The following is a 24,659-nucleotide window of genomic DNA, read 5'->3' on the forward strand; positions in this document are numbered from 1 at the left end:
ATCGGTGGAGAAATGCTGGTTGACTTTGAAAACAGCCACATAAGACAGCTTGACCAACATCAGGGAAGCATGCAGGGCCAGTTTCCTATGTCTAATAATTTATCACACTGAGTGAAAATGCAGATGTTGCCCATAATCCTTTATGTGACTGTATTTGTCAGTGTTCAATATTCTGTTTGTTTGTCTTGTTTGCTGCTTGCTTGGACAGGCCGCTTTTGCCGTGTAAACATTTCAGTTATTGATATCATACATACAAAAGTAACCATAAAAAGACTGAGGCAAGAAAACAAGAAAATGAGATGAGACGACACTGCAATATACTACAAAATTATTGCATTTATTGGTAGAAAACTTGTGAGTCTACAGTATTATAATATATAAAACATGTTAACAATCCTACTGATTAACTACAGCCAGTGTTGACAGTTACCAAAGAAGATTTAAGTATGGACGCAACACAATAAGGCAAGAATAAAGATAGAGAGAGAATGAGAGAGAGGGAGAGAGAGATTTATGTGTGTGTGTGTGTGTGTGTGTGTGTGTGTGCGTGTCTGCATGTGTTCAGGAGGGAACCCAGATGTTGCCGTGTGTGTCGGGAGCCTGGCTGTAAGGAATGTTCCAGATCCATGGCTGATCTGAGAATAGAGAGAAAAAAAAATTACACACGCCCAACCCACAACACACAGTGGTATTGTCATGATGCTAAAATTGAATCTGATTCCAATAGCAAATTTAATATCTAAAAATTTAATCATACTGTAATAGAGTCATTATTAAATGCATGAGTCTGTCAAACAGTTCAGACATATTCTGATTCAGTTCAACATCTGATGGGCTGATTGATGCTGCTGCCTTTGTGCTTTTAGGTCTCCGTTACTCTTGAATGTTTCACTGCCTGACAGTTCACTGTCAGGAGCCGGGCTGCTGATTTGTCTGTTTGGCTTTTAAAGAAACACCTCAAGTTCAGGGCGGGCTGACTCACTGGTCATCTTAGCCAGTTATGTTATGTGATCATACACACCAGTCATCCCTGGTAGACCATTCACTCCATGCTAACATGGAGCCAATAATCTACCAGGAACACTTGCTTGATCATCACCCTCTGAGATTAAATAGAAATTCAAATCTCAACTATGAACTTTGGCTGCTTCAGACAGTTGTCAGCAAGCAAAGGAGGCAATATCCAAATTCACTAGTAGATGAACACTCCTTGAACTTCCAGTGTTATCCGTGGAGGTGCTCCGATGGGATGTGGTGTGCCCATGTACGAACACACACGCACACACACAAAAAAAAAGAATGCCAAGGCAAAAATAGATTTGAATTTATCGGATTATGCAAATACACCTGGTCTTGTGCAGGGTGCAGTAGTCTATTTTTGCTAGGATGGAAAGAGCCTTGAGATTCTTTTTTTGTTACAGTCATACACAGGAAATATGTTTTAAAATAGTAAAATTAAAAAAAAAAAAAATGATTTGAGATTACAGTTAGCAGATTTTTTGGAAAGTAGTGAACGTTTATAAAAGGCAGGTTTTCAAAGTAGGATCAAAATTGTGAAGATGATCATGACAACACAGACACACACACACACACACACACACACACACACACACACACACACACACACACACAGGCCCACAACACACAAACCACGTATTCCTGTACCTTTAGTGGAGTAGTGTGTAGGAGGGAGGTCAAAGGGCACGGGGAAACCAGAGGAGGATGAGGAGACAGGAAATGGATTTCTCTGAACGGGGAAGGTCTTCATGTTCTGGAAGGAGACGACCATCACACCGTATAAACCAGCTTTGCAATGCACTTCATTTATAAAGCACTATTATGTGGATTTTTTTAGTTAGATTTTGTATTTTTGTTCCTGTTTTTTGGCTTCCTGTTGCTTTGACAAATTCTACAGGTGAAACTGCCAGCTGGCTATGTTTATGTTGCCTTTTGTTGTATTCACTATCACATTCTATTCACCTTAGCTGAATTCCATGACTATTTGTTTTTGCAATGACTGAAGTGCCCCATGTGGTTTAATAACGTTACATCTACTGTATTTGGTCACAATTACAGTTGCTACTTTGAGGCAATTAACACTGACTGTTGAGCAAAAATTAGATGTAAAAATGTATAACTGTGGCGATGGTACAACAGATGAACTTGATACACAATGCACAGCAAAGGAGGGACCAGCTGGCAGAGGAATTGCAGCCATGGCAAGCAGCATTTTCTTTACTGTGTTAGTTATATTTGTTATTTTGTTTAAGAGAAAAACAATAATGAATTGCATGTCCACTTGTTTTATCCATTTATAGTCTACAGATGGTAGACCTTTCTGCATAGCATGTGTTGGCCAGGCTGCGCTCAGGTGAATGAAAACAGTGAGTCTGAATAGACCCTCACTCAGGACTTTGCATTGGTCGTTGCAACCGCAGAGTTAAAATAAGGCCCTATGTGTTACACCATTGCAAATGACTAATTACTAATGCCTGTTTAGAAAGCAAAAAGATATATTGATGTGAGTGTGTGTGTGTGTAGTAGTTGTTGTTCCTGTAAGTGAAAGAGTTAAAACAATTCAACTGTAATAACAAGCCAAGTCTCAACCTCACTGCTGTAGTGAAAACAGCACACACACTTTTTTTTTTCAACTTTTGTTAATTGTTACTTTTTAATGTGTGTGTGAGTGTGTGTGTGTGTGTGTGTTCTTACAAAGGCAGAGGGCAGGTAGAGGACTCCCAGCTCATATGAGCGAACCATCACCTGTGTGTTGTTCTTCTCCAACGCACCCCATGCCGCCTTTGATAGGTTGGCACTGAGCACAGACACACACACATTTAAGGGTTAAGGAAGTTCTCACTTCCTGGTTGAACATCTTCACCATCAAAACTGAAACTACTATAAAGTGTTCCTTGTAAGTCGTGCTGCAAAGAAAGAAGGAAAGGTATAAAACTATGTACAGAAAAACAGATAAATATAAAATTCGTAGACACACACCTTGTGATAAGGAACCAGGCCAATTGGGTGAAATCTGGTGATGTCCTCATGTAAGTCTTAATGTGTGGCATGGCATGACTCCTCCCTGTTGTATCTGCTTTCCACCGGCTACACACACACACACACACACACACACACACACACACAAACACATGTATATTTTATGCATCTCTTTAATCAAACGTGTGATCAAACTGTATGGAGAACATTCAAGTGATGTAAAGCACCATCTGGTGGCCACACTGGAGACAAGGTTTCCATTCTGTACCAACAGTTCTAATGCCTGTAGACTTTCTCATTCCTCTCAAACATATTCATTCATTGCCCTGACCTGTACACGTTAAGATGTCCTGCCACTGATGAATGTGCTTTATCTGGTGCTCCAGAGAGCAGACGTTTATTTATCCAGCATTTGACTCATGGTGCATGTTTCCTCAGCTGCCCTGACACATCTTAAATCAAATTAAAGTTATTCTTAAAACAACACAGCTGTGAGAAGTGCTGTACAGAGGTATTGTGATGAACAAAGTGGAAGTGAGAAGATTAACAATGGAGTAAAGACAACAGACCCATAGGGTAGAACAGGTGGTGAGACTGCCTGCCACCAAAGACCAGGCATCCTGCTTTTCACTATTAAAGGTCAGGCTTCAGACAGATTTGGGTTTGGGGTTTAGTTGCAATTTAATGTCTCAGCTTTAAAACCAGGTAAAGCCTCAGATGACCTGCTGTAGACAAGGAGAGAATTCTAGGGTTTGGGAGCCACTGCAAAAAAGTACATCAACCTCATCTTTACAAACTAACTTTGTTAGGACAAATGGCAATTGTGAGCCTTCCAGGGAGCAAGAAAAAGAAAAGAAAACTACATCTGAAGTGTGGCACCTTGGTGAAGTTCCGACATATAACTTAAAAAGGCTGTGTCCTTACTGCAGCAGCCCGAGCCCTTTGCTTCATGTCATTAGCCCTCTTTCCCTTTCCTGTATCTCTCTACTGTCACTATCAAAAGAGAAAATTGCCAAAAATCATCTTAAAAATGTTATGTATTTAACATGTGTTGAGAACAGCTTAATGGACCTCAAAAATTGTGCCAGGGGATGGCAGATTTGTGATACAACTGCAAGCTTCTTTGGTGGCAAATCAGGGCAAAAACAAAGGTGATGGCCAAACTGTGGAGGCCAAGAAAAAGAGTCAGATTGACAGGGTGACTTACTGTAAGTAGGACTGAACTTACTGAAAGTAGGAGTGGAGCCAGAGCTGCTTCTGAGCTGTCTGGATGCTGTAGGGAAGGGAGCCTCCCGCTGGAGCACAGAAAGAGGTACAATATAACTAAAATAAACAATAAACTAAACGTTTAATCACTAAGGCAATTGAGCAATGCAGTGTTAAACAAATAAAAAAAAAATCTAGTAACCAGGCAAATAAGCTGCCTAAGGGGCTGTGTCCCCCATTGCTCAAATTTACCAAACATTTGGTTGGTGGACATTTCCAACTTTACAAAGATTTGGGAAATGACCTACAAGGATCTATAGTAAGACCAACGCAGTAGGTGTTTGCATGTGACTTCCAGAACTGATTTCAGTAATGAATTTATGTGTTAATAGAAAAACAACGTTAAAATGTGCATCATTTTAACTCACCTGGGTAGCCTTCCAAACTTGTTCTCACGTCCTCCACTGATGGATACACCTGCAATCAATCATTTTGTGTTTATTCAGTGTAATGAGCAATTAGTTTTCTTGTTATATCGCTCTCAGACAGATATATATAGGATATAGGATAAATAGGATGCAGGATAAATACAGGATAATAGGAAAGCAGAGAATGGGCATACCAGAAGAATGAGGACGTGGACACAACAATAGCAGACATTAAAAAAAAAAAAAAAGGCAGATATGGCCCAATATATCTTTAACCAATAAATCAGTCTTACCCTATTATCTGGCAACATCTACCAGCTGTAAGCTGAAAATAAAAGTATTTTCTAGTAGAGAACTTTCCTGTAGGACCTGAATGCTGCATCATCAGACTAGGAGTGCACTGCACCAAGTTTGTGTTGGAGGAACACACCAAATGAATGGTGGGGTCCGAGCGGAGAGAGGACTTCCCCAGCGTGGTCAGGGTGCGCTGGAACTCCCCCGCCAACCATTTGGTCTTATCCAGCCCCATAGAGCCGATACTGGAGAACTGGCCAATCACAGGCCAGCTTTCTTCATCAGGAAAAGGTTGTGTGTGCTCGTACAACAACTATAAACACATAAGGGAAGGAAAGGATTATTGTGACTGAATGTAGTTAGTTATCCTTTTAATACAATGGCATATGACATGAGAGCAACAAAAATATTAAATGAACTGACAAAAGTGCAGTAAGTCTGCTGCAGCATCTCTTTAACAGTAGATAAGAAAAAATAGGGGCACTGGAGTGCTGCAGGTAACATTTAATCATTTAGACATTTCCCAATTTAGCCAATGATGCGCTAAAATGCTGTTAGATACTTATAGGGAATATTGTCCAGACACTTAAATTGCCTGTGATAAGGTAATATATGTTAATGGTCATGTCTATGAGTGATGATGATTCGCCATGTAGGGCCACTTAGCCTAAGTACTTTTATTCTTTATATTTAAAAGCAGTAGTGGAATCCGTGTATCCGGCCAGATTTTTAATACGGTTTAATACAGACGATCAATCACTCACAAAGCTGTGAGTTAGTAACTGGTCGAACAGAGGGGAGGAGAAAATGAGGAAGACTATGGGAGGACAAAGAGAAGTTTCTACCTTCCTCAGTCTCAGGTGGCCCCAGCGCTCCATGTCTGAACCGACGTACCTCCCTGGGGTTGAGCCAATCAGATATACCCTGATGACAAAGAATAAGAGTGTGGGTTTATGTCTTATGTTTCACCAACACACTGAATGAGACAGAACAATCCCTTACCCAGGGAAAGCAAGGAGAAGCCCAACTGAGATGTCAAAAGAATGATCTAGTACCTTGTCTTTTTCTATTTGTGTATTTGAATATTTGTATTTACATCTGGCTGCTGTTACTCATATCGTTTTTGCTGTTTGGTACCTGCCAAGGGACTACGGACATAAATTAGCATTCTTGTTAACTCTGGCATGTTTGCATCTTGTATTTCATACTGATGTTCATTAACGTGATCTGTCCCTATCAAACAGACAAATACAAACAAAAAATACATAAATTAAAGAATCTTCCTTACTTTACTCTCTTACATAATTAACTTACAAATGGTGGCTACAGAAAACATCAGGCCACACTGTCATTAAACTACAGAACCATCAGAGGACAGGAGAACGATTCACGAGCCTCCCAATCTACATGTTAGATTAAATAACTCCCTAATGTAGATATAATGTGAAGATGAGACAGGCAGCACCTTTTATTTATTCATTCATTCACTGGTGTTTGGACTGCTATCACTGCACTTGGTGAGCTGGATGTGTGTGCTACCTGTGGGGGAATAAACTGTGTATAATAACTGTGTATGGGGGAGTAAACTGTGTGTATATGTGTTGAAGTATATATATCTGTGTCCCTCTATACCACATATGGATCTGGGCATATCTGTGGTGTATGTATAATAACAACTTGCTCCAGAAACTCAGGTTGGGTAGATCAGTATCAGTTTTTAAATCTCTGTGTTAGATTCCTTTTTCATAGGCTTGGTATTATGTAATCATGCATCTTAATTAGTCATTTTTTTATCATTCTGGTTCTTTTGTGCCGCACATTGCTTTAAGATAGATGTGTGTGCCCGTGTGTGTACATCTGTATGTACAGTGTGTACCTGCATGTGTATCCATGTGAATGTGTGTGAGTCTGGTGTTAACCTGGTCTCGGACAGGTCGTGCTCTCTGATTCGCTGGATCCAGTCGGTGAGTTCTGGTGCGCGGTATGACGCCAGGTATTCCAGCAGGTCTTTCTTAAAGAAGGTGGGTGACTCGCCACTGCTTGCAGGGCTGCCCTTTGGTAACCGTGGAAACAGCGGGCTCATCCACATCCTGATATAGAGACACAGACCGAGTAGCACCACCACCACCCGACCTTATATCCAGTTACCGTTCACCACATGTCAAACTAAAGACACAACGGCTGCATGCTCAACGGGCTCACCCTTGTGTTTTCTGGTACCAGTCGGCTCTGATGAGGTTGGAGGTGTTAATGATGACTCTGAAGCCTTCCTCGTACCACAACAACATCATCTTACTGCACAAACAAAGACGGAGGGCCATTAATTGCTACAACTATAAGCAAAGATCCTGGGTGCTGGAGCTTTATATTTAATTAAATATAATGATATAGCTCAGTTTTATTTTCCACAAGTATTGGAGGCATATTCCAAAATCACTTAGACTAATAATCATGATTAGTAACTGAGATTTTCATTTGATCATTATCATGCATACCTGTTACTGACTCACCTCGAACAGCGCCTAACAGACATTGTGAATCACTTTAGGACAACAACAAGAAAACAACTTCTGCTTTTTCAACTTAACAAAAAGTAATCTGCTCTGTGAGTAAAGAGAAGAAAACAGGAAAAACGTCAGGGAGGAAGAGTAGCGCTTACGTGTGGTGAGTCCCAAATGCAATATCCAGTTTGGCCTGTAAGGGAAGATCAATCCTTTGATCAATCCTTTGAAGTGGACCAATCTGAGTTGGTCCACTTCAAAGGATAGCTGACCCCTAGATGTCAATGCTCATATTGATATTGACATTAATAATAACTAGATTCAAACAGCCACAAGCAGCAATATGAGGGCTTCAAGCACTTTGCACCATTTATGTTTCATTCAGCTGAAATCAAGAACTCTGTTGATATAAATATTTTGATCTGTAGCACTAATATTTTAAGAGTCATAAACTGAAGGAACATGGCTGGATTATGCCACAATGGACCCAAACCCAGTCACCTGCCCAGTCAAATCAAGCCAATTCATACTAATAATGATAATGATAACACCATTAACATCAATAACAATAACAGCAACAACAATAAAATAATATTAATAGTATAGGCACATGGTCTAACAGAGCCCATAATGACAACACGGACCTACAGAGACTTCAGGAGAAAATACTTGTGCTATTTAAGTTAGGCACAGCATAAGACTATTTAATAAAATTGTGTTTTAAGATTACCATTGAAAATATCAATTGTGGGGGAAAATTGCCTGGTGAGTGGAAGAGAATTACATAGTTTTTGGGGCAGCGAGAGAGATCCCATCAAAAAGTTTATTCTCTGTTCAGAGGCTTTGCATCTAACTTTTCACAGTCTAACTAGTAACCAATGGATTCCAACCTGCAATCTTGTGATCAACGACCCCCAGTGCTCAATACACTGTGCCAAAAGCACTCTGGAATATTTTGATTAGTGTAGGCCACAAGGTCACCATAGGTAAGAGGGGAATGAATACAATAATATATGGAAGGATGTATTTGGCACTTTTCTCTAATAGAAGCTCTGTGTTTTAACACCACATGATGAATATTATGATGCACTGTGATGTTGCAAATATCAAGAGAGATTCCTGCAGCAGTGAGAGTTTACCTGGCACAGCTGAACATGAGGGAAGGGCTGAGCCTGCTGGACCAGCCGGGCCTTGGCTTCCCTCTTATCACCATGCACTATCAGAACTGGACGATCCCTGGAAACACATTCAAAACCAAGAGTATGGTTGGTATTTTCATCACCAGAATCACCATCATCACCGACGACCAGCTATGAGATAACTCTGGATAAATGTCTAGTTTTGTCTATTCTTGCCTAAACATCAGGCTGGCTGGAAAATGGTTGAAGTGTCCAGTAAGTGAGTCTGCACTACTGTTGATCAACCATTTGGAGTCCTATTCTACTTTAAACATCCACTTGGCTGGAGGTGAAAGAGGTGAGTTGATATATATGCCGACCACTGGGACCAGATGGCACAACATTTAGTTTCTTGGCCTGACTATAATGACTTTGCTGTTTTGGCCACATTTGTCAATGAATTAAACCATCACCAAGAAAGAACCAGATGTTTGTTAAAAACACAACTCTCATCTAAAAAAGTAAACTATAAACTTCATTAGTTTTTGCACATCAGGTACTTTGAGTAAAGCAGCATGATTGGTCAGATGTGATTCAGAAGTCTGCTGATCTGTCTGTCCTACATCAGTCTTCAGTGAACTGTCAGGTCCTGCTGAGTCAGTGCTGTCCACCTCAAGCATGATTAAAGTTTCACCTGAGCACAGCTAAAAACAGTATGAAAAACCTGCACTGAAATTGTATTTTCTTTGAAAATGTTATTTATTCATGTCATTCATCTGTAATGTTTTTTGTCAGATAACATAAACATGTCCCAGGGTTTCCTTACTATTGAAATGTGTAGGCAATCATCCTTTTATTACTTTGGGTTTCAGTGGAGAGTTTTAGTGTCCCATAGTCTAAGTGCTGTTTCAGGGGCTTTCCACCCATACAACACTGAGTACAGGTATTTATTTATTCATTTATTTATTTATTGGCCACAATAAAGTCAAAGTTAAAGATACTGCTAAAGATTCAGCTATCCGCAATTTAATTACAGTAATATAGCACAGATGCTCAATATTGGTTTTTGCCTTGAAAACCCTTGTTAACGCTCTCTCTGCCTTAGACAAAAACTATACACAGGCTTCAGTAACCACTCAATAAAAGTCATAATCCCTGAGAGGCCACTCTCTCCTGTCATTATTTTGGAGACTTCAGGGCTGCCATCGATACGAGGTGCATATAATTGGCATCCCTTTAATGAGTATAGTATCATTTATTGGTATTCGAACATTGAGAAAACAAGCAGGTCTTACCTAAACTCTGGTGGGTACTGCTGAACCATCCAGGCAATATCGAAGCAGTAGTTAAACTACAAAGACATAACACATGTAAAAGACAGGAATTTTTCCCATGTCTGGCAGATAAATGCACAAAGAAGAAGTAGAAACAGCCATTTCCATATTGTGTATTATCTCTCACCTGAACAGATTCCTTCAACGTCCCAAATAATGGCGAGAGGATGTCTAGATGAAAGACAAAATGAGGATGATCAGATAAAACAAATCTTTTTGATATTCACCTTTCCGCTTGTCCCAACCTCCAAAGGGAAGTCAGAAGCCTGGATCAGCAAAGAAGACCTTCGGTCATGGGGAACTGAAACTGGGACCTTCAGGTTACTGAAGGGTCTCTCTCTACATTGTTGTGTTGTTTGATAAAAATTAAGTGGCAGGGTGCCAACAGATGTCACGTGAGGTCAGTAGAGTCAAGATACAGTATTTAGCCCTGGTTTACCCAGGGATTGTTTTGGACCGTGGTTCACATTCATGTGAATTCACACTGGGAGCCGCGCAGTTCAACCACAGTCTTGTACTGGTGGCCAAAGAGCAGTTATGCTACAACAAATCCATGTAAATTGGACTTTTCATGGACACCTTATTGATAGTGAAAACAAAGTGTAATGTGCACGCATTCATATCCCCAATCCTTACTTCCCCCAGGATTCAAACTGGCAAGCTTCCAATCAAAAGCCCCCTTCTGTCATCTTGAGGCTATGAATTCCCGGAAACAGACCTGCCAGCAGTTTTATTTCTATTTTCAAACGTTAACCCAAACTGAACGAAGCTTAAGTCTTCTCACCTCTGATGTGCAGAGCTCCAGTGTTGAACTTCTTGTCCAGCCCTGTGACTTTGTTGAGGTAAAACCTGTAGGTGTCGTTCAGATGAGGAACACTGGCCTCGAAGAAATCCTGTGGCTCGTCGATGTAGTACACCCGGCCATGCGGGCTGGGAGGGCGTTCCTCCTTCACCTTCTTGGCTTTGGGGCTGGGTGGTGACCTCTTGGGTAAATCTCTAAGACTCTTCCCCTTCTCACCTCCAGCACCATCATCATCGCTGTCGGAGAGAGCCCAGCCCAAGTCCTCCAGCGCCTCCTTCTTACGCTTCCCAGCCATTGACGGACTGGATTCGTATTTCACAGGATTTAACTGGCTGGCATGGGCCGCCTGTCTAGCCTCAGAGCCAATGGCAAGCAAGGATGCAGCGCCATTATTTGGTTCTGACTTCACCACAGCGGCAGCTGCTACAGGTTCCCGTTTGGAGCTGTGGTTGGAATCAGCCGCTTGACCGGGTTTAGACGAAGAGCCGCTGGAAGGGAGAGGATCTTCGTCATCATCATCACTGCTGGAGATGCTCCACTTGCCATGCTGACTGTCCTGAGACATGTCTGGCAAGAGAGATGAGCATCAAAGGTCAACGGTGCCACCAGAGCAGCAGGATGAGAGTGAGCCTAAAGTCACTAGTGTGTCTTCCTGGATGATATCCTACCACCCTGAACTGACAGACTGACCGTGTTCAGGTGATCAAAGGCCTTTTCATGCTGAAAACACCTTAATTTTGCCCTTACATGGTCAACTTTGTTTCCTCTGCCAGGGGAGGTTACGTTTGTCTGTCAGCTTTTTTGTCTGTCTGACTGTCAGTAGGGTATCCTGACAAAACCTGAGCAGACTGGTGTGAAATCTGGGGGACCAACTTTGCATCAAATAACAACTGATCACATTTTGGTGGTGATCAGAGACAACTAGAGAAATATTATTAAGTTGTTGTATCAGGTAACAGTAACATATAATGCAAGTTAACACTAAAGTGAATGAAGGTGAAATACATCTTGAAAGTATGAGAAACTATCAGTTAGAGCATATGCAGGATATTTTAAGTAACAGCAGGAAAAACTGGTACAAACAAGAAATGCTTAAAAAAATATATACAGAACAGGCTATGAAAGTATTACATATGGAAATGCATGCAAGACAGGAAAAAACATTGGTATGAAATTTGTGGGAAAAAATCTGCTAATGTATATGTGCATATAGGAATCCCAATATAAAATAAATACAAAATGTATCCTAGGCGGAAAAGTATGCATTATAACTTACAGCCAAATAAACGAAAGGGTTAGGAGAATCTGAAGAGAACAAATATGCGAATTTGCAGCATAAAGAATGCGCATGATGTTTGCATGATGCTTGATGATTGTGTGATGCGTGATGACTGTATGATGCGTGATGTTTGCAGGATGCGTGATGTTTGCAGGATGATGTTTGCATTACCAGGTCAGAAATCTGTACAGCGGCGCAGGTCGGCTGTTGTGACTGATTAAACCTTTTGTTTATTAGTTATGATCGCTCTGCACGTTCATGCACAAACTCGACTATACGACGTGCATAAGTAAAATGCGGCCGGGTTGCAACTCAGTCTTCCAGTGTAGTTCCGCTACAAACTGAGAAACAGTCAACAATAATCCCTCCAGACCACTCTATGTGTTTGTGGTGATGTGTTTTTCTGGATTTCAGGATTGAATTGTTTAGTTTTGGTTTTTATATCTACATAGCCACTATAGCCTCTCTCTCTCTCTCTCTCTCTCTCTCTCTCTCTCTCTCTCTCTCTCTCTCTCTCTCAATTTAACATTTCAATTTAAAGAGTTTTATTGGCATGACAAAACAGTTAAAGCAAATAACACATAAATAAAATAAAACAAGTGACAGTTACTGGAACAACAACAACAACAACATAAACAATAACAGCTTACACATTTTCAGTTACAAAGCCACAACGAACACAGTGGCACAGCAGAACCATCAGGGTTATATCTTATCGGTGTTACTTATCGATAACTAATTTACATGAACATATTGATGTAGTTAAGGATTTATTTCTTCTTCTTCTTTTTTTCTTTTCTTTTTTCTTCTTTTTTTTTATCATGGTTTACTCCTAGTGTTTCCACCAGTTGTCCCTCAGCTTGTGGCCTGTGTGTAGATATATAATTTCTTATTTATAGTAACAACAACAACAACAACAACAACAACAACAATAACAATAATAATAATAATAATAACTAGGAACAATTGAAGGTCAGAACTAAAGATAATAAAAGAAATAAAATCGATTTTAAAAAATATTACTGGGATTAGGAGGGCAATAGATTTCACCATTGAGATGAGGCACAGTTTAACTATTTTTACAGACAACTGAAAAGATAAAGTACGATGAAACAGCAGTGATGCAGAAATAACATGGAAATATATTACGATGAAACACAAAGACTGTATAAATGTAAACGGTATAAAATAAAATGACTGGGAAAATGACTGATTGATTCATTCATTGTCTGACTGACTTATTTTAGGACAGCCAGATCGACATCCATGGCACTAATGGACCTGGTAGAAGAGATAACAGAATTAAATAAATTAAAATGCTGGTTCGATAAGAATAAGCTATCATTAAATCTGAACAAAACAAAGTTCATCATATTTGGAAATCGAAAAATCAACACAAAATTTTGTTTGGAAATTAATAATGTAGAATTAGAAAGGGTATATGAGAACAAGTTATTGGGTATTACAATAGATCACAAACTTGCAGAAACAACCCATAAGGATAGTACATCAGGTTGGTTATCTAGAACACACAAACAGTCTGTTTTTAAAATCTCACTCTGAAATTCATGGATATGGTCAAATATTAAACTGGGCAAATTATGTTTAAAGTAATTAACAAGATGATGCCAGAAAACCTACTAAACATGTTCTCTGGCAGAGTTGGGGGTTACAGTTTAAGAGGATCATTGAATTTAAAACAACCAAAGTTTGCACAACTCAAAAAAGCATGTGCATCTCTGTTTGTGGGGTGCTGCTTTGGAATGGCTTGGACGAAATGACCAAAAGGAGTAATCATATAAGAAAATTCAAAAGCATCTATAAACAATCAATCATGGACATGTATAAGAGAGAGCTTGAAAAATGAGAATTTGCTATTTGTATTTGTTTTGCATTGCAAAGCGGCTATTATTTAGACTTAATCTAATGAAGTAGTAAGGAGGGGCAGGACTAGATAAGCATGGCTTCTTTCTGTCCCTTCTCGGACATATAATATGGTGTTTTGTAAATGAATGTGTTATAAATTAGTTGACTGTACAGTTAATATCTATTCTGGTCGTTTGACTTTTTTAAGAAGAATTGTCAACTGATATGTTGAACTGTTCGAGACAAATAAAAAATTCAATTCAATTAAAAAAAAAATTCAATTCAATAATACTATGGTTTAAACCCACTGTAGATATTTGAAGTGTAGCAGGCTGCATTTTACCGATTCATACTCCTGCCCAGTGGGTGGCGGTATTTCACTAATGAGTTGTTTCCCCATTGGCTAAAACGTGTACAGAAGAAGTACAGGGCGCCTGTCACTGCCAGTGCCGGTGGTCGTGTGTGGAGGCTTGCGTCGCTTGCAGACTTTAGTCGAGTTTCTGAAACGGTGGCAAGACTTCCCCGCCTGTGTAGAGCATGACATTAAACCTCACCATCAACACGAGCAACCCACCCCTCGGTGAGTTACAGGCTATACTTTTAGGGCTAATATTTTTTTTTAACAAGAGGACAGGATTCGTTTAGCCAGCAGCTAACACCGTTACGCGTCTTGTGTAAGAGAAGCAACGCCAAACCCCAGGAGAAAAACCTTCAACCTTTGTGTTTATGTGTATGTCTTTAAATGAGCATGCTTCCCAAATATGATTTCAGGTTTCTGGGAAATTATACGACCTTCTGGTAAATTCGGCATATGTGTGATCCACCAAGCAGTCATTAGTAGATGAGTACACTTTGATTTGGTTCACTCAGTCCCGCAACAGCCTGAGTATTTTGATTTTGAGAGACTGTGGGAACACCATGCGAGCCCGTCCTTAAAGTGTTGAAGCGTGCATGCCGAGTTGAAGATTTTAGTTGTTAACGTTTCACAAAAATCATAAATTGTTGTTTTCCGCGATTTTTACACGTGAACGAGACATGCAAAAGTAACCCGTCAAATTTTCAACGGAGCCTTGGTGCGTTGTCTATTTGAAAGAGAGAGAGAGGTGGAGCGTCGGGGCTACAGTTCCTAGCAGTGTTGGCTAAAAGTAGCTAGCGTGTCGTCGTGGCACGTCGTAACCACAACCAACATGTGGACAATTTCAAATCTCTACTCAGTGTTAACATGTAGCGAACACATTACAATTTCATTTTCGCGTCTCATGTAAATGCCCATGAATGCATGTTGGTTATTCCCAAAAAAAGTCGTTTTGTAATTGGAAAATTGCACATGGGCTACACATGATGGATCAGTTCACACATTGACAGCAGCTGTATCTCCTTGATGGTTAAAGAGCCGATTGTCACAAAGGCGTTTCACCTAAAATGCACCTACAACTTGACTTATTTTAGTTAACATTGCACCGGACCTTGTACCGTGCTCATTTGACTCTGGTAATAGCGCGATAGGGTATTGGATTAATGCAATTTAGCAGGAATAAGCTAAGTCACTGACAAGGTCTGAAAGCTGTCAAACAGCGCCATCTTGCCTCTGCAACGAGTATTGCAGGCTGATGCAAGCATATTGAAACGTGGTCAATGGAGGGGGGTGCTTTTAAAGGCAGACTGACGTTTCAAATGGGAGGACGCACCACTGTGTTTACTAGTGTTAAAGATGACACTGAAGTTCATGCTTTGACTAATAAACCATAAGATGTTTGTAACACATTTAAATGCATGTCTTCATGTCATGTATATATATATGCTCTTATATTTGGGTTATTATGGGGTAAAGGAGTTGTTGTGAGTGGTATTCCAGAAAGCAGGTTTAACAAACTCTAACCCTAACCCTGAACTCAGTGTAGAGCAAACCAGAGGTGGTTTTACTCAGGGTTAGTAGCTCCAGAACAGCTGGTTTCAATGAGATCAGTCAACGCTGATTTGGTTGAATCTAACTAGAAAAAAAGCCAGCATCAGTGTAGTGCAGATAAAAGGATTCACCATTGGAAACCAGAGTGTCATATTCCATCTCTCTTGATTTTGAAATTTTGAAGCAGTCCTACCTGAAACATGACAAAAGTAACATGGCAGCAGCTGCAAGAGAGCGTGAGTTGGTTAAAAATGCTTACCAAGTCAGTTTCAACAATTTAATACAAGATTTGTTTAAACCGTTGACATATTACGCATCCTTTTCACTTTAAATCCGACTCACCAAAACAAAGCCAAAAAAACAAACAAACCCCACAACAGCTTATCAGCATTTTGAAGTTTAAGAATATAGTTCAGATTGGTGAGATATTTTAATTCTATTTGATTATGTGAAACTGCGCTGGGTGGGAGGTGCAGAGAATTAGCCTATCTTTTGCTGTTGACTTTCTGTGTACCAGAGGACTGTCTCTGCTTTCCTTTTTCTCCATAAGAAACAACAGACAGGGCGGAGAAAATGTGCGAGAGTGAGAATAATATGTAGATTATTTTAATATCTAAAAGGAACAAGTAAACAGTGATATCAAACTGGTCATCTATTTGAACACCCAAGCAACTACTGGGGACCCTGGGATAGGTTGATGCTCCCCAGTCAGGTCAACAATGCTAATATCATTCAGCATTGTACACTTTGCATTATACACTGTCAAATCCCACAGCTGGTTCTTAAGCATGTGTCGTGGAGGCCAACAAATCTGTGAGGTTTTGTTCCAGCCAAACACTGCAGCAGCTCATTTCACTGTTTTTTTTCACACCTGATTTGAAGGTGGGCTTATTAGTGGATTTGGTTGCTATAGTGTTTGGTCAGAATGAAGACCTGCAGACATTTAGCACATGATTTAGCACTTAAAATTTTATTACTACAAAGGATTCACATTGCGTGCTTAGTCACCCTGGATTAGTGTATGAGCTAAATTCCTACAATGTAAAATGTATTTTATAGCCAACATATTAAGCAATTACAGAATGAACACAGTATGACATGTTTGAAATTTATAATTACAGTGTGAATCAGTTGAACTGAATGGGAGCAAAATAACATTCAAACACTGCAGTGTGGTTGTTGTATTGTAAGATGAGGTCACTGGGTTTTCTAATGAAAGTGAAACAAATACTTGGCCCACAGGCTTGGCCTGCTCAGTCGTGTTTATTTACCTACTGTCCCACAAGTACCTGACACCGAATTTCCTCCTCTGTCCTGCAGGGGCGCTTTTGGCAGCAGAGCATGTGAAGGGGAGTGTGAAGCTGTCAGTGGAGGAAGGCAAAGACACCCGGCTTCACGTATCAGAGTTAGTAACACAATTAGTTGTGTTATGTTTCATTTAACATCACACAACTGATTATTACAACACATGCATGTATTTTCCATGTCAGCCTATTACTATTGAAGGTCATGGGAGGCAGGAGCCTTTCTGTGCATGAACTGAGAAGAGGGCAGGGAAACAGCCCAAACAGGTCTCACTAGAATGTTAAGTAGAAATGCATAAATATGAAAAATACTCCAGCATTATGAGAGAGTGCATTGTAGCAGCAGTAGAGCTCAGACAAAACATGAATGAAACTTTGATGTGAACATACAGGTGTGAAATATATGTGAAATGAAAAAGGGGGAGGCGGCACATTATCACTATATGTTCAGTAATAACAAATGTCAAGAATTTAGAATGCAAATGCAGTTGCAGGATAATAATAAGTCATTTATCTGTGTCCTCTCAGTGCAATCCAGTTCAGTGATGTGAACTCCATCACTCGCTACTTGGCTCGGGTGGCCCCTGCCCTTGGCCTCTATGGAGCCAACATGATGGAGCAGACTGAGGTGAGTATATGTGTGAGTGTGTGTGTGTGTGTGTGTGAGACAGAGATAAAGCGATAAAGCAGTTTCTGAAACTGTTTGCTGTTCCTGGTCCTCACTAGAGATGCTGTGTCTGTTTTTGCAGGTCGACCACTGGTTGGAGTTCAGCGCTCGGCGTCTGTGCGGTCAGACTGGTCTGTCTGTGGCGCTGGGTGAACTGGACAAGGCCCTTTCCCTCCGGACCTTCCTGGTTGGACATGCTGTCACCCTGGCTGACCTCTGCGTCTGGGCTGCTCTCAAAGGTCAGTCCTAATCAGACTTTGAAACTCAAAAATCCACAATAGAACACTTTGAGATTGTTTATAAACCACTGTTGCTGATTTACATTTCTTTTCCGATTGTTCCATTTTGGTGGCCAAAGGCAGATGTTTGCAAATGACATTATATAAAGATATTTCCAGTTACAGCAGAGCAGAATAGGAGAAATATTTTTCGCAATATTCAGTGTCAATGGTAAATGTCAGTATTTTTACATCTTGCAACTGGAAGTGAAATCTCACTGCAAGCCCCAGATCATGTATGTAAGTTTTTCAAAGCATGTGACAGTTGTCTCTTATCTCTGCAGGTCATGTGGAATGGCCCAGCCAGGCTAAATCTTTCTCCCATGTCAACCGCTGGTTTTCCTTCCTGGGCTCCCAGGTTCCCTTCACTGCTGTGGGCACGAAGTGGGCCACCAGGAAAGCCCCACCACAGAAGTCCAATGTAAGAAAACAAAAACAACCTTCATTAGTGTTAGATTTAGTTTTTTATGATATTTATTGTATTCTGTTGATTTTTATTGTATTTGTGATGGAAAATGAAGGATTTTACCATGACCTCTTCACTTGACAAGATCAACAGTAAGTGTCTGTGACTTCTAAGTTTGACCAATGCCATATCACCCAATGAAAGTCATTGAAAAGTACAAACAACACAACCAACAGTGGGAACAATTCTATTTTTTGCCGTAATAATGTTTGTATTGTCCATATTTATTCGTTATAATAGTTTGTTCTACACCGGGGGCATTGTACTACACCGCCTCAGTATACAACGTACATTTGGTTTCTTGCAATGGTGGTAATCAACTGTAACATTCTGCTGTTGACCTTGCTAGAAGTCACTCTGGATAAGAGACTCAGAGAAATGGTTAGGATATGAAATCATTCCACTACTTGTTTGATAGTCACACACCTGTCATGTTCCTTAATGTGTCTTTGTGTGTCTGCTTGTCAGTCTGAGGAGAAGGAGAAGAAGCAGGATGTTGGGAAGTTCGTGGACCTGCCGGGAGCTGAGATGGGCAAGGTGGTGGTTCGATTCCCTCCTGAGGCCAGCGGGTGAGCCCTACTGAGTTCATAGTCTCCTGTAAGGCTGTGGGCACACTAGATGATTATTAGGCTAGTTAACATCCTATCTGAACATGATGCCAATCTGTAGGGCAATCCCTGATCTTGAGACTTGGTTTGGCTTTGTTGTCTGGACAGGTTATCTGGAAGTGTGAAGAATTTCTAGACCCAGTATTAACCGCACCCAGCATATTGAACCACACCACATATTGGTTGTAATTGGATCCCTCAAGTTCCTGCGAGATCAGCGGTCCCAGCATCAGTGATATTTCAACGGATAATCTGCTATATTGTTCAGTTGTTCAGTGATATGTCTATATATTCAGTGCAAGGTTATTATAGCTAACTAAAACTAAACTGAAACTAGGTGTGAAAAAAACATTTTAGTTAAGTGAAATAGAAATTAAAAAACTAAACTTTAGAAAAAATGAACTTACAAAATAAAATGTAAAGAATGGCTTTAGTTTTAGTCTGTCAAATTTATCAACACAGCAAGCATGAAGAGGCATTGGTGCTGATGGCTTTTGAGACTGGGACATGACTAAGTCAGATGTCTTTGTAAAGTTTTTGTTTTATAATACAAATTAAAACGAACACTGAAAGTAATAAAACTAAACATTGAAAAATACAAAACTATAACAACTCTTGTCCAGTGTGAAAGTATTCATGGCTGAGTAACTGACTGACAAAAAAAGCAATGAAATCCATTATTTGGGTAATGCATTGTGTTCTCAAAATCAGTGAGGATTTTAAGTCTTATATTGTGTCCCCAGTTGAGGGGTTTGACCAGGACAAAATTGTATTGGTTTTCTTCACCACATGCCTCTCAAAGATTGTTCAACCTTACCTTTCTTAACCAGATGTTTTTATTCTCTCCCTGTTTCCAGCTACCTTCATATCGGCCATGCCAAGGCTGCCCTGCTCAACCAGCACTACCAGGTCACGTTTAAAGGCAAGCTCATCATGCGCTTTGATGACACAAACCCTGAGAAAGAGAAGGAGGACTTTGAGAAGGTGAGTCGTCCAGGTCCTGTAGAGACAATAATGCATAATGGAAAAATAAATGATTTTAGCCGTAAATGATCAAATACATGTCTGTCTCTTGTCTTTGTTCCTTTGCTTCCTCCCAGGTGATTCTGGAGGATGTTGCGATGCTGCAGATCCATCCAGACCAGTTCACCTACACCAGCGACCATTTTCCCACCATCCTGCGCATGGGTGAGCAGCTGCTCGCCGAGGACAAGGCTTACATCGATGACACGCCTCCAGAGCAAATGAAGCAGGAGAGAGAGCAGCGCATCGAGTCCAAATGCCGCAGCAACAGTAAGGCAGCAGACCATAGAAATTAAATTTAATCGGCGTGGGCCTTTGTAGGCCCTTGGTTCACAGCAAATCAGAGTTTTTCCAGGTGGTTCACCTTGCCATGGCAACCGCTGTAAATATTCAACTGATGTCACGGCATTGGCAGTAAAGTTTGTTTACGCCTAGAGCAGAGCACGAACCAAAGGCCCACGCTGGTTCTACCCATTCAGTTTCTATGCTGCGGACACTTTATCTTACTTAAAAGAGTAACATCACCCACAGTAAATTTTACAGATAGCATATGCAGATACGCTGTCTAGACTAAAATTGATACGGTCAGGATTTCAGAATTCTTACTGAAATACCATCCAAGTTTAGTAATTTTAGACCCAGTGATGTTTCACATGTTGTCATATTTGTTGCGTTGAAGAGCAATCTTCAGCTGAAGGCAGAGAGGTGGCAGTCATACTGTGATGAAGTTGTAATACCAAGTAATGTTCAGCTGATTGATTAATTTGGTTTAGAGCTGACAGCCATGTTGTCCAGCCATTGTCTGACATCAAAAAAATCTTAAAATCCAGACAAGAAATCAAAGTTTGAGAATTGTGGAATTTGAAATGGGAAGAATCTGTCAAACGCTTTCCTTCCTCGTGTCTCACCTGCTCCTCTTTCTCCTCCCTGCAGCGGTGGAGCAGAACATGAAGATGTGGTCGGAGATGAAGGCAGGCTCAGAGTATGGTCAGACCTGCTGTATGAGGGCCAAGATTGACATGAACTCCAATAATGGCTGCATGAGAGACCCCACACTCTACCGCTGCAAGAACACCCCACACCCTCGCACCGGGAGCACCTACAAGTACATAACCTGAATAAGTCCAGAGAAAGTTTTCTCATGAGCAAGTTTGCTCATTTACAGCACGGCCCTGCATCATATGTCTCCACAGTCTTTCTACTGGTGGCCACTGAGCAAAAGGGATTAATGCCTTGCACAACAGCGCATTGATAATAGTGGTTGAAGAAAGCAGAAGCATTACTCAGGTTCCATGATTACAGTGAAAATGATTATTTTGATTGTAGAGCTAAATTGTGATTATGATTATCAATAACACTTGTTAGTCTCAGTGATTTGGTGAATAAAAATAAATAAAACTCTACAGATTTTAATCTTCAAACCCAAAATTTTAATATTAAAATTGTTCCAAATCATGCCAGCTAGGCCATGGATTTGAACGAAAATCATTTTGATCATAAGCATGTTTCATTAAGCTCTATGCAAACTTCCTGTAAGATCCTTCTCTTGTATCCCAGGGTGTACCCAACATATGACTTCGCCTGCCCCATCGTAGACAGCATGGAGGGGGTGACCCACGCTCTCCGTACCACCGAGTACCACGACCGTGACGAGCAGTTCTACTGGGTGATCAACGCCCTGCGCCTTAGGAAGCCCTACATCTGGGAGTACGCACGCCTCAACCTCAACAACACCGTCCTCTCCAAACGGAAACTCACCTGGTTTGTCGACCAGGGATATGTTGATGGATGGTAGGTTTTGTATGGTTTATACTAATAACGTACACTACTTACTTACTTATACTACTTATACTATAAACTTACACTACTTGCTAATTAGTAAATTTGTCTTTATGTTATGTAGTTGTCATGCGCGCGGGAACTACTTTTTGCCAGGGGGTGCTGCGTATGGTGGGGGGGGGGGGGGGGGGGGGGGGGGGGGGGGGGGGGGGGGGGGGGGGGGGGGGGGGGGGGGGGATCTCCAGTTTTCTAGACTACCGTATTGACCCGCACAAGCCGCGGCACCATCAGTCGGCATCAGGATGGCCGGCCGCGGCACCGTCCGATACCGCGCCCACCCGGTCAGGTCTGCCGGATCTGACAGGTGAGTTGCCTGATGCTGGCCGGTGCCGCGGCCGGCTCGCCTGATGCCGACTGATGGTGCCGCCTGATGTGTCTCGGTGTGATTGCCCCTCTGCAGTTTTACATGTTTTTCGTTTTCCTTGCATTAGGTGCAGTAGATTAATACACGTTTTACTTTCTCCCCCTGTCCACACCCTAAGTGACTGCCACAATCAAGTCATTTTCAAAAGAAAATGACTTTGAAATGTGGTAAAATTAATTTGACATTTATTCCACCCCTCCTCAGCAGGGGGTGCTGCAGCACCCTCAGCACCACCCTTCCCGCGCCCTTGGTAGTTGTTGGTTATAGGTTGATGATTAGATTTTGCCCTATACTCTTGAATACAGAATAGACTGTTAAAACGTTTGGGACAAGGTACTAAATTTCAGGTCGATGTCAAATTTTTGATGACCGTCTGCCCACTCTAAAAAGTTACTTACAGAAGCTTTAAAAGTATACTGTCTTTGAGTCCTTCAGCATCAAACATTAGCAATTCCTTTATTAATATCCTGGCAAAATTGTCCTAAAACATGTAAGAATAGCTTTTATATCTTACATACATGTTTAATGGCATTATAAAAGTTGCTTTGGTCTGTTTGAATTATTACCATTTTGTCAAATAAGAACTTGTGTTTGTTCTTTCAAAAAACCTACAATTACAATACGTGCTCTATCCATGCTTTATAGATGTGATACATATGTTCTCCTTTCTCCCTCTCTTCTCCCAGGGATGATCCTCGCTTCCCCACTGTCAGAGGAGTCCTGAGGAGAGGAATGACTGTGGAGGGTCTCAAACAGTTCATAGCAGCTCAGGTGGGTCCTGATCGTGCCTCGGTGGGGCCAGTTTCCAGGTGCAAATGGCCCATCAAATACCCCTGGGCCAGACAGGGCTAACCGAGGTCTGAGGCAGAGTTAAGGGTGATAAGTAGGGACACTGGTGCAGCCGATCAGTACAGATGTCAGCACAGCAGCTCGCTTTTGTAACAGAAAAATAATGGAGACAAAAAAAATGGAGAACAATCGGCAGTACTGGTCAAACGAGGACATTAGGGCTCTGCTCACTATCTGGGCAGAGGATAGTGTCCAGTATCAAATCAGCGGTGTTGGCTGAAATGAGGATGTTATGCAGTATATAGTGAGAGAGCTGGCAGTGGTGGGAATCCAATGCACAACGGGACAGGCCCAAGAAAAACTGAAAAAAAAAAACAAAAAAAACTGAGGTCTCAATTAAAGACAGTTAAAGCACACAACGCACAACAAGTGGTGTCCAAAGGAGAAAAAAAATCGTGTTGCATATAGTTCTGCAGTAGTTAGTTGGTGCCAGGTATGCAGACTTTAACCACTCGCTTCCTACTTCCCACTCATGTGCATAGATGTGTCGAGACGGTGGGGCTGTCTGCACAACAGTAGGAACATAAAGGGTTTTTGTTCTCGCAGCTTGGGGCCAAGGGCCATCAACACCATGTGGCTCGAAACAGCCCTAGCTCGCAGTGATATGACAGTTGAAAGACAGGATTTTAGGAAGTTATGAGTCAAAATTAAGGAACCATAGCTTCTTTTTAGATGTCCATGTGATACAAAAAACAGTTTAATTATTTCAACGTTTTGCTTCCCCCTCTTGATTCTCGCAGGGTGGATCTAGGTCTGTGGTGAATATGGAATGGGACAAGATCTGGGCCTTCAACAAGAAGGTATGTTTACTTTTTGTCCTTTACTGTCCCCCTCATCTCATACTGAGGCCCAGTTTCCATTGTAGAATCCTTTTAATGGTCTACTGAGTCTTCAGTAAGACAAGGACAAAGGACAAACACTGTCCTTGTCTTACTGAAGACACTTACTGAAGATTAATTCTGCCATTCTAGTACACTATGACGGCCCATTAGCTTACAGTTTCAAAGTCTAGATGAATAACATCAGGTAATGGGCTTGCAGTAAGGGCCCCTCAATTTTGGACCAACCTGCCTCACCTGTCTTCTTTTGAGACAACTGAAATACATTAATATGTCTGTGTTTACGTCACTAATATGCTAATTTTCTAGGTGAGTGCTTATGCCAAAGCCTGGTTTGGCTGTTACAAGCAAAGGTGTGATGGATGAGAGCAGGTTGGAATCAAGTGGACTCTTCTCTTCACAGAAGTTTTGTGTAATTTGATCCATAACATCTCAAACCCAACCAATAGAAAGTTATGTCCTCCTAGAATCACCTGCTCTTGATAAAACTATTGTCTGTTTGAAACAGTCATTGACATTTTTGAGCATTGCAGTTAGTTTTATGGAGTAGGCCTACAGGATTACTGTACTGAGTTTATGACAAGGGACTGCTGTGTTAATAGTTGAAGCCTGTAATTTACAGCGGGTCAGAGAGCTGGTTGTTGGCTCGCTGCTAGCATGGCTTCTACCTGTTGTGTTGCTGTTGTCATCT

General features: G+C 41.1%; 2 protein-coding genes across 4 annotated transcripts in view; one reads left to right on the forward strand and one right to left on the reverse strand.

Annotated features, from left to right (window-relative positions):
• Window positions 1–210: 210 nt before the first annotated feature.
• tdp1 (tyrosyl-DNA phosphodiesterase 1) lies at window positions 211–12,267 on the reverse strand. Its single transcript, XM_030078599.1, has 16 exons — window positions 12,131–12,267; window positions 10,663–11,247; window positions 10,006–10,049; window positions 9,840–9,895; window positions 8,566–8,662; window positions 7,585–7,619; window positions 7,128–7,220; window positions 6,845–7,015; window positions 5,771–5,849; window positions 5,062–5,238; window positions 4,632–4,680; window positions 4,226–4,292; window positions 2,998–3,105; window positions 2,713–2,815; window positions 1,666–1,771; window positions 211–635 (listed from the first exon to the last, which is right to left on the reverse strand). The coding sequence occupies exons 2-16, from the start codon at window positions 11,243–11,245 to the stop codon at window positions 562–564; spliced, it is 1,842 nt and encodes a 613-aa protein (XP_029934459.1). The 5' UTR covers window positions 11,246–11,247; window positions 12,131–12,267; the 3' UTR covers window positions 211–561.
• A 1,981-nt stretch (window positions 12,268–14,248) lies between these two features.
• eprs1 (glutamyl-prolyl-tRNA synthetase 1) overlaps window positions 14,249–24,659 on the forward strand; it is a 32,139-nt gene continuing 21,728 nt past the window's right edge. For 2 of the 3 annotated variants that reach the window (XM_030078577.1, XM_030078585.1), the window contains exons 1-12: window positions 14,249–14,405; window positions 17,052–17,136; window positions 17,564–17,663; window positions 17,785–17,941; window positions 18,265–18,401; window positions 18,915–19,015; window positions 19,912–20,038; window positions 20,155–20,347; window positions 21,011–21,182; window positions 21,635–21,868; window positions 22,967–23,051; window positions 23,870–23,929. In XM_030078577.1, coding sequence (XP_029934437.1) covers window positions 14,363–14,405; window positions 17,052–17,136; window positions 17,564–17,663; window positions 17,785–17,941; window positions 18,265–18,401; window positions 18,915–19,015; window positions 19,912–20,038; window positions 20,155–20,347; window positions 21,011–21,182; window positions 21,635–21,868; window positions 22,967–23,051; window positions 23,870–23,929 — 1,494 coding nt within the window. In that variant the 5' untranslated portion in view covers window positions 14,249–14,362. The remainder of the gene's footprint in view (window positions 14,406–17,051; window positions 17,137–17,563; window positions 17,664–17,784; window positions 17,942–18,264; window positions 18,402–18,914; window positions 19,016–19,911; window positions 20,039–20,154; window positions 20,348–21,010; window positions 21,183–21,634; window positions 21,869–22,966; window positions 23,052–23,869; window positions 23,930–24,659) is intronic. The other variant, XM_030078573.1, reaches the window with a different exon arrangement.

This window comes from Myripristis murdjan, chromosome 3 (assembly GCF_902150065.1).
Source record: "Myripristis murdjan chromosome 3, fMyrMur1.1, whole genome shotgun sequence".
Taxonomy (NCBI): Eukaryota; Metazoa; Chordata; class Actinopteri; order Holocentriformes; family Holocentridae; genus Myripristis; species Myripristis murdjan.

Excerpts from the sequence above, each read along its gene's own strand:
- tdp1 (XM_030078599.1), bottom strand. The coding sequence starts at position 11,245 with ATGTCTCAGGACAGTCAGCATGGCAAGTGGAGCATCTCCAGCAGTGAT. Across the intron at positions 10,050-10,662 it reads TGGAGCTCTGCACATCAGAG|ACATCCTCTCGCCATTATTT; the intron begins GTGAGAAGACTT and ends TCTTTCATCTAG. Across the intron at positions 5,850-6,844 it reads CACGACCTGTCCGAGACCAG|GGTATATCTGATTGGCTCAA; the intron begins GTTAACACCAGA and ends CTTTGTCATCAG.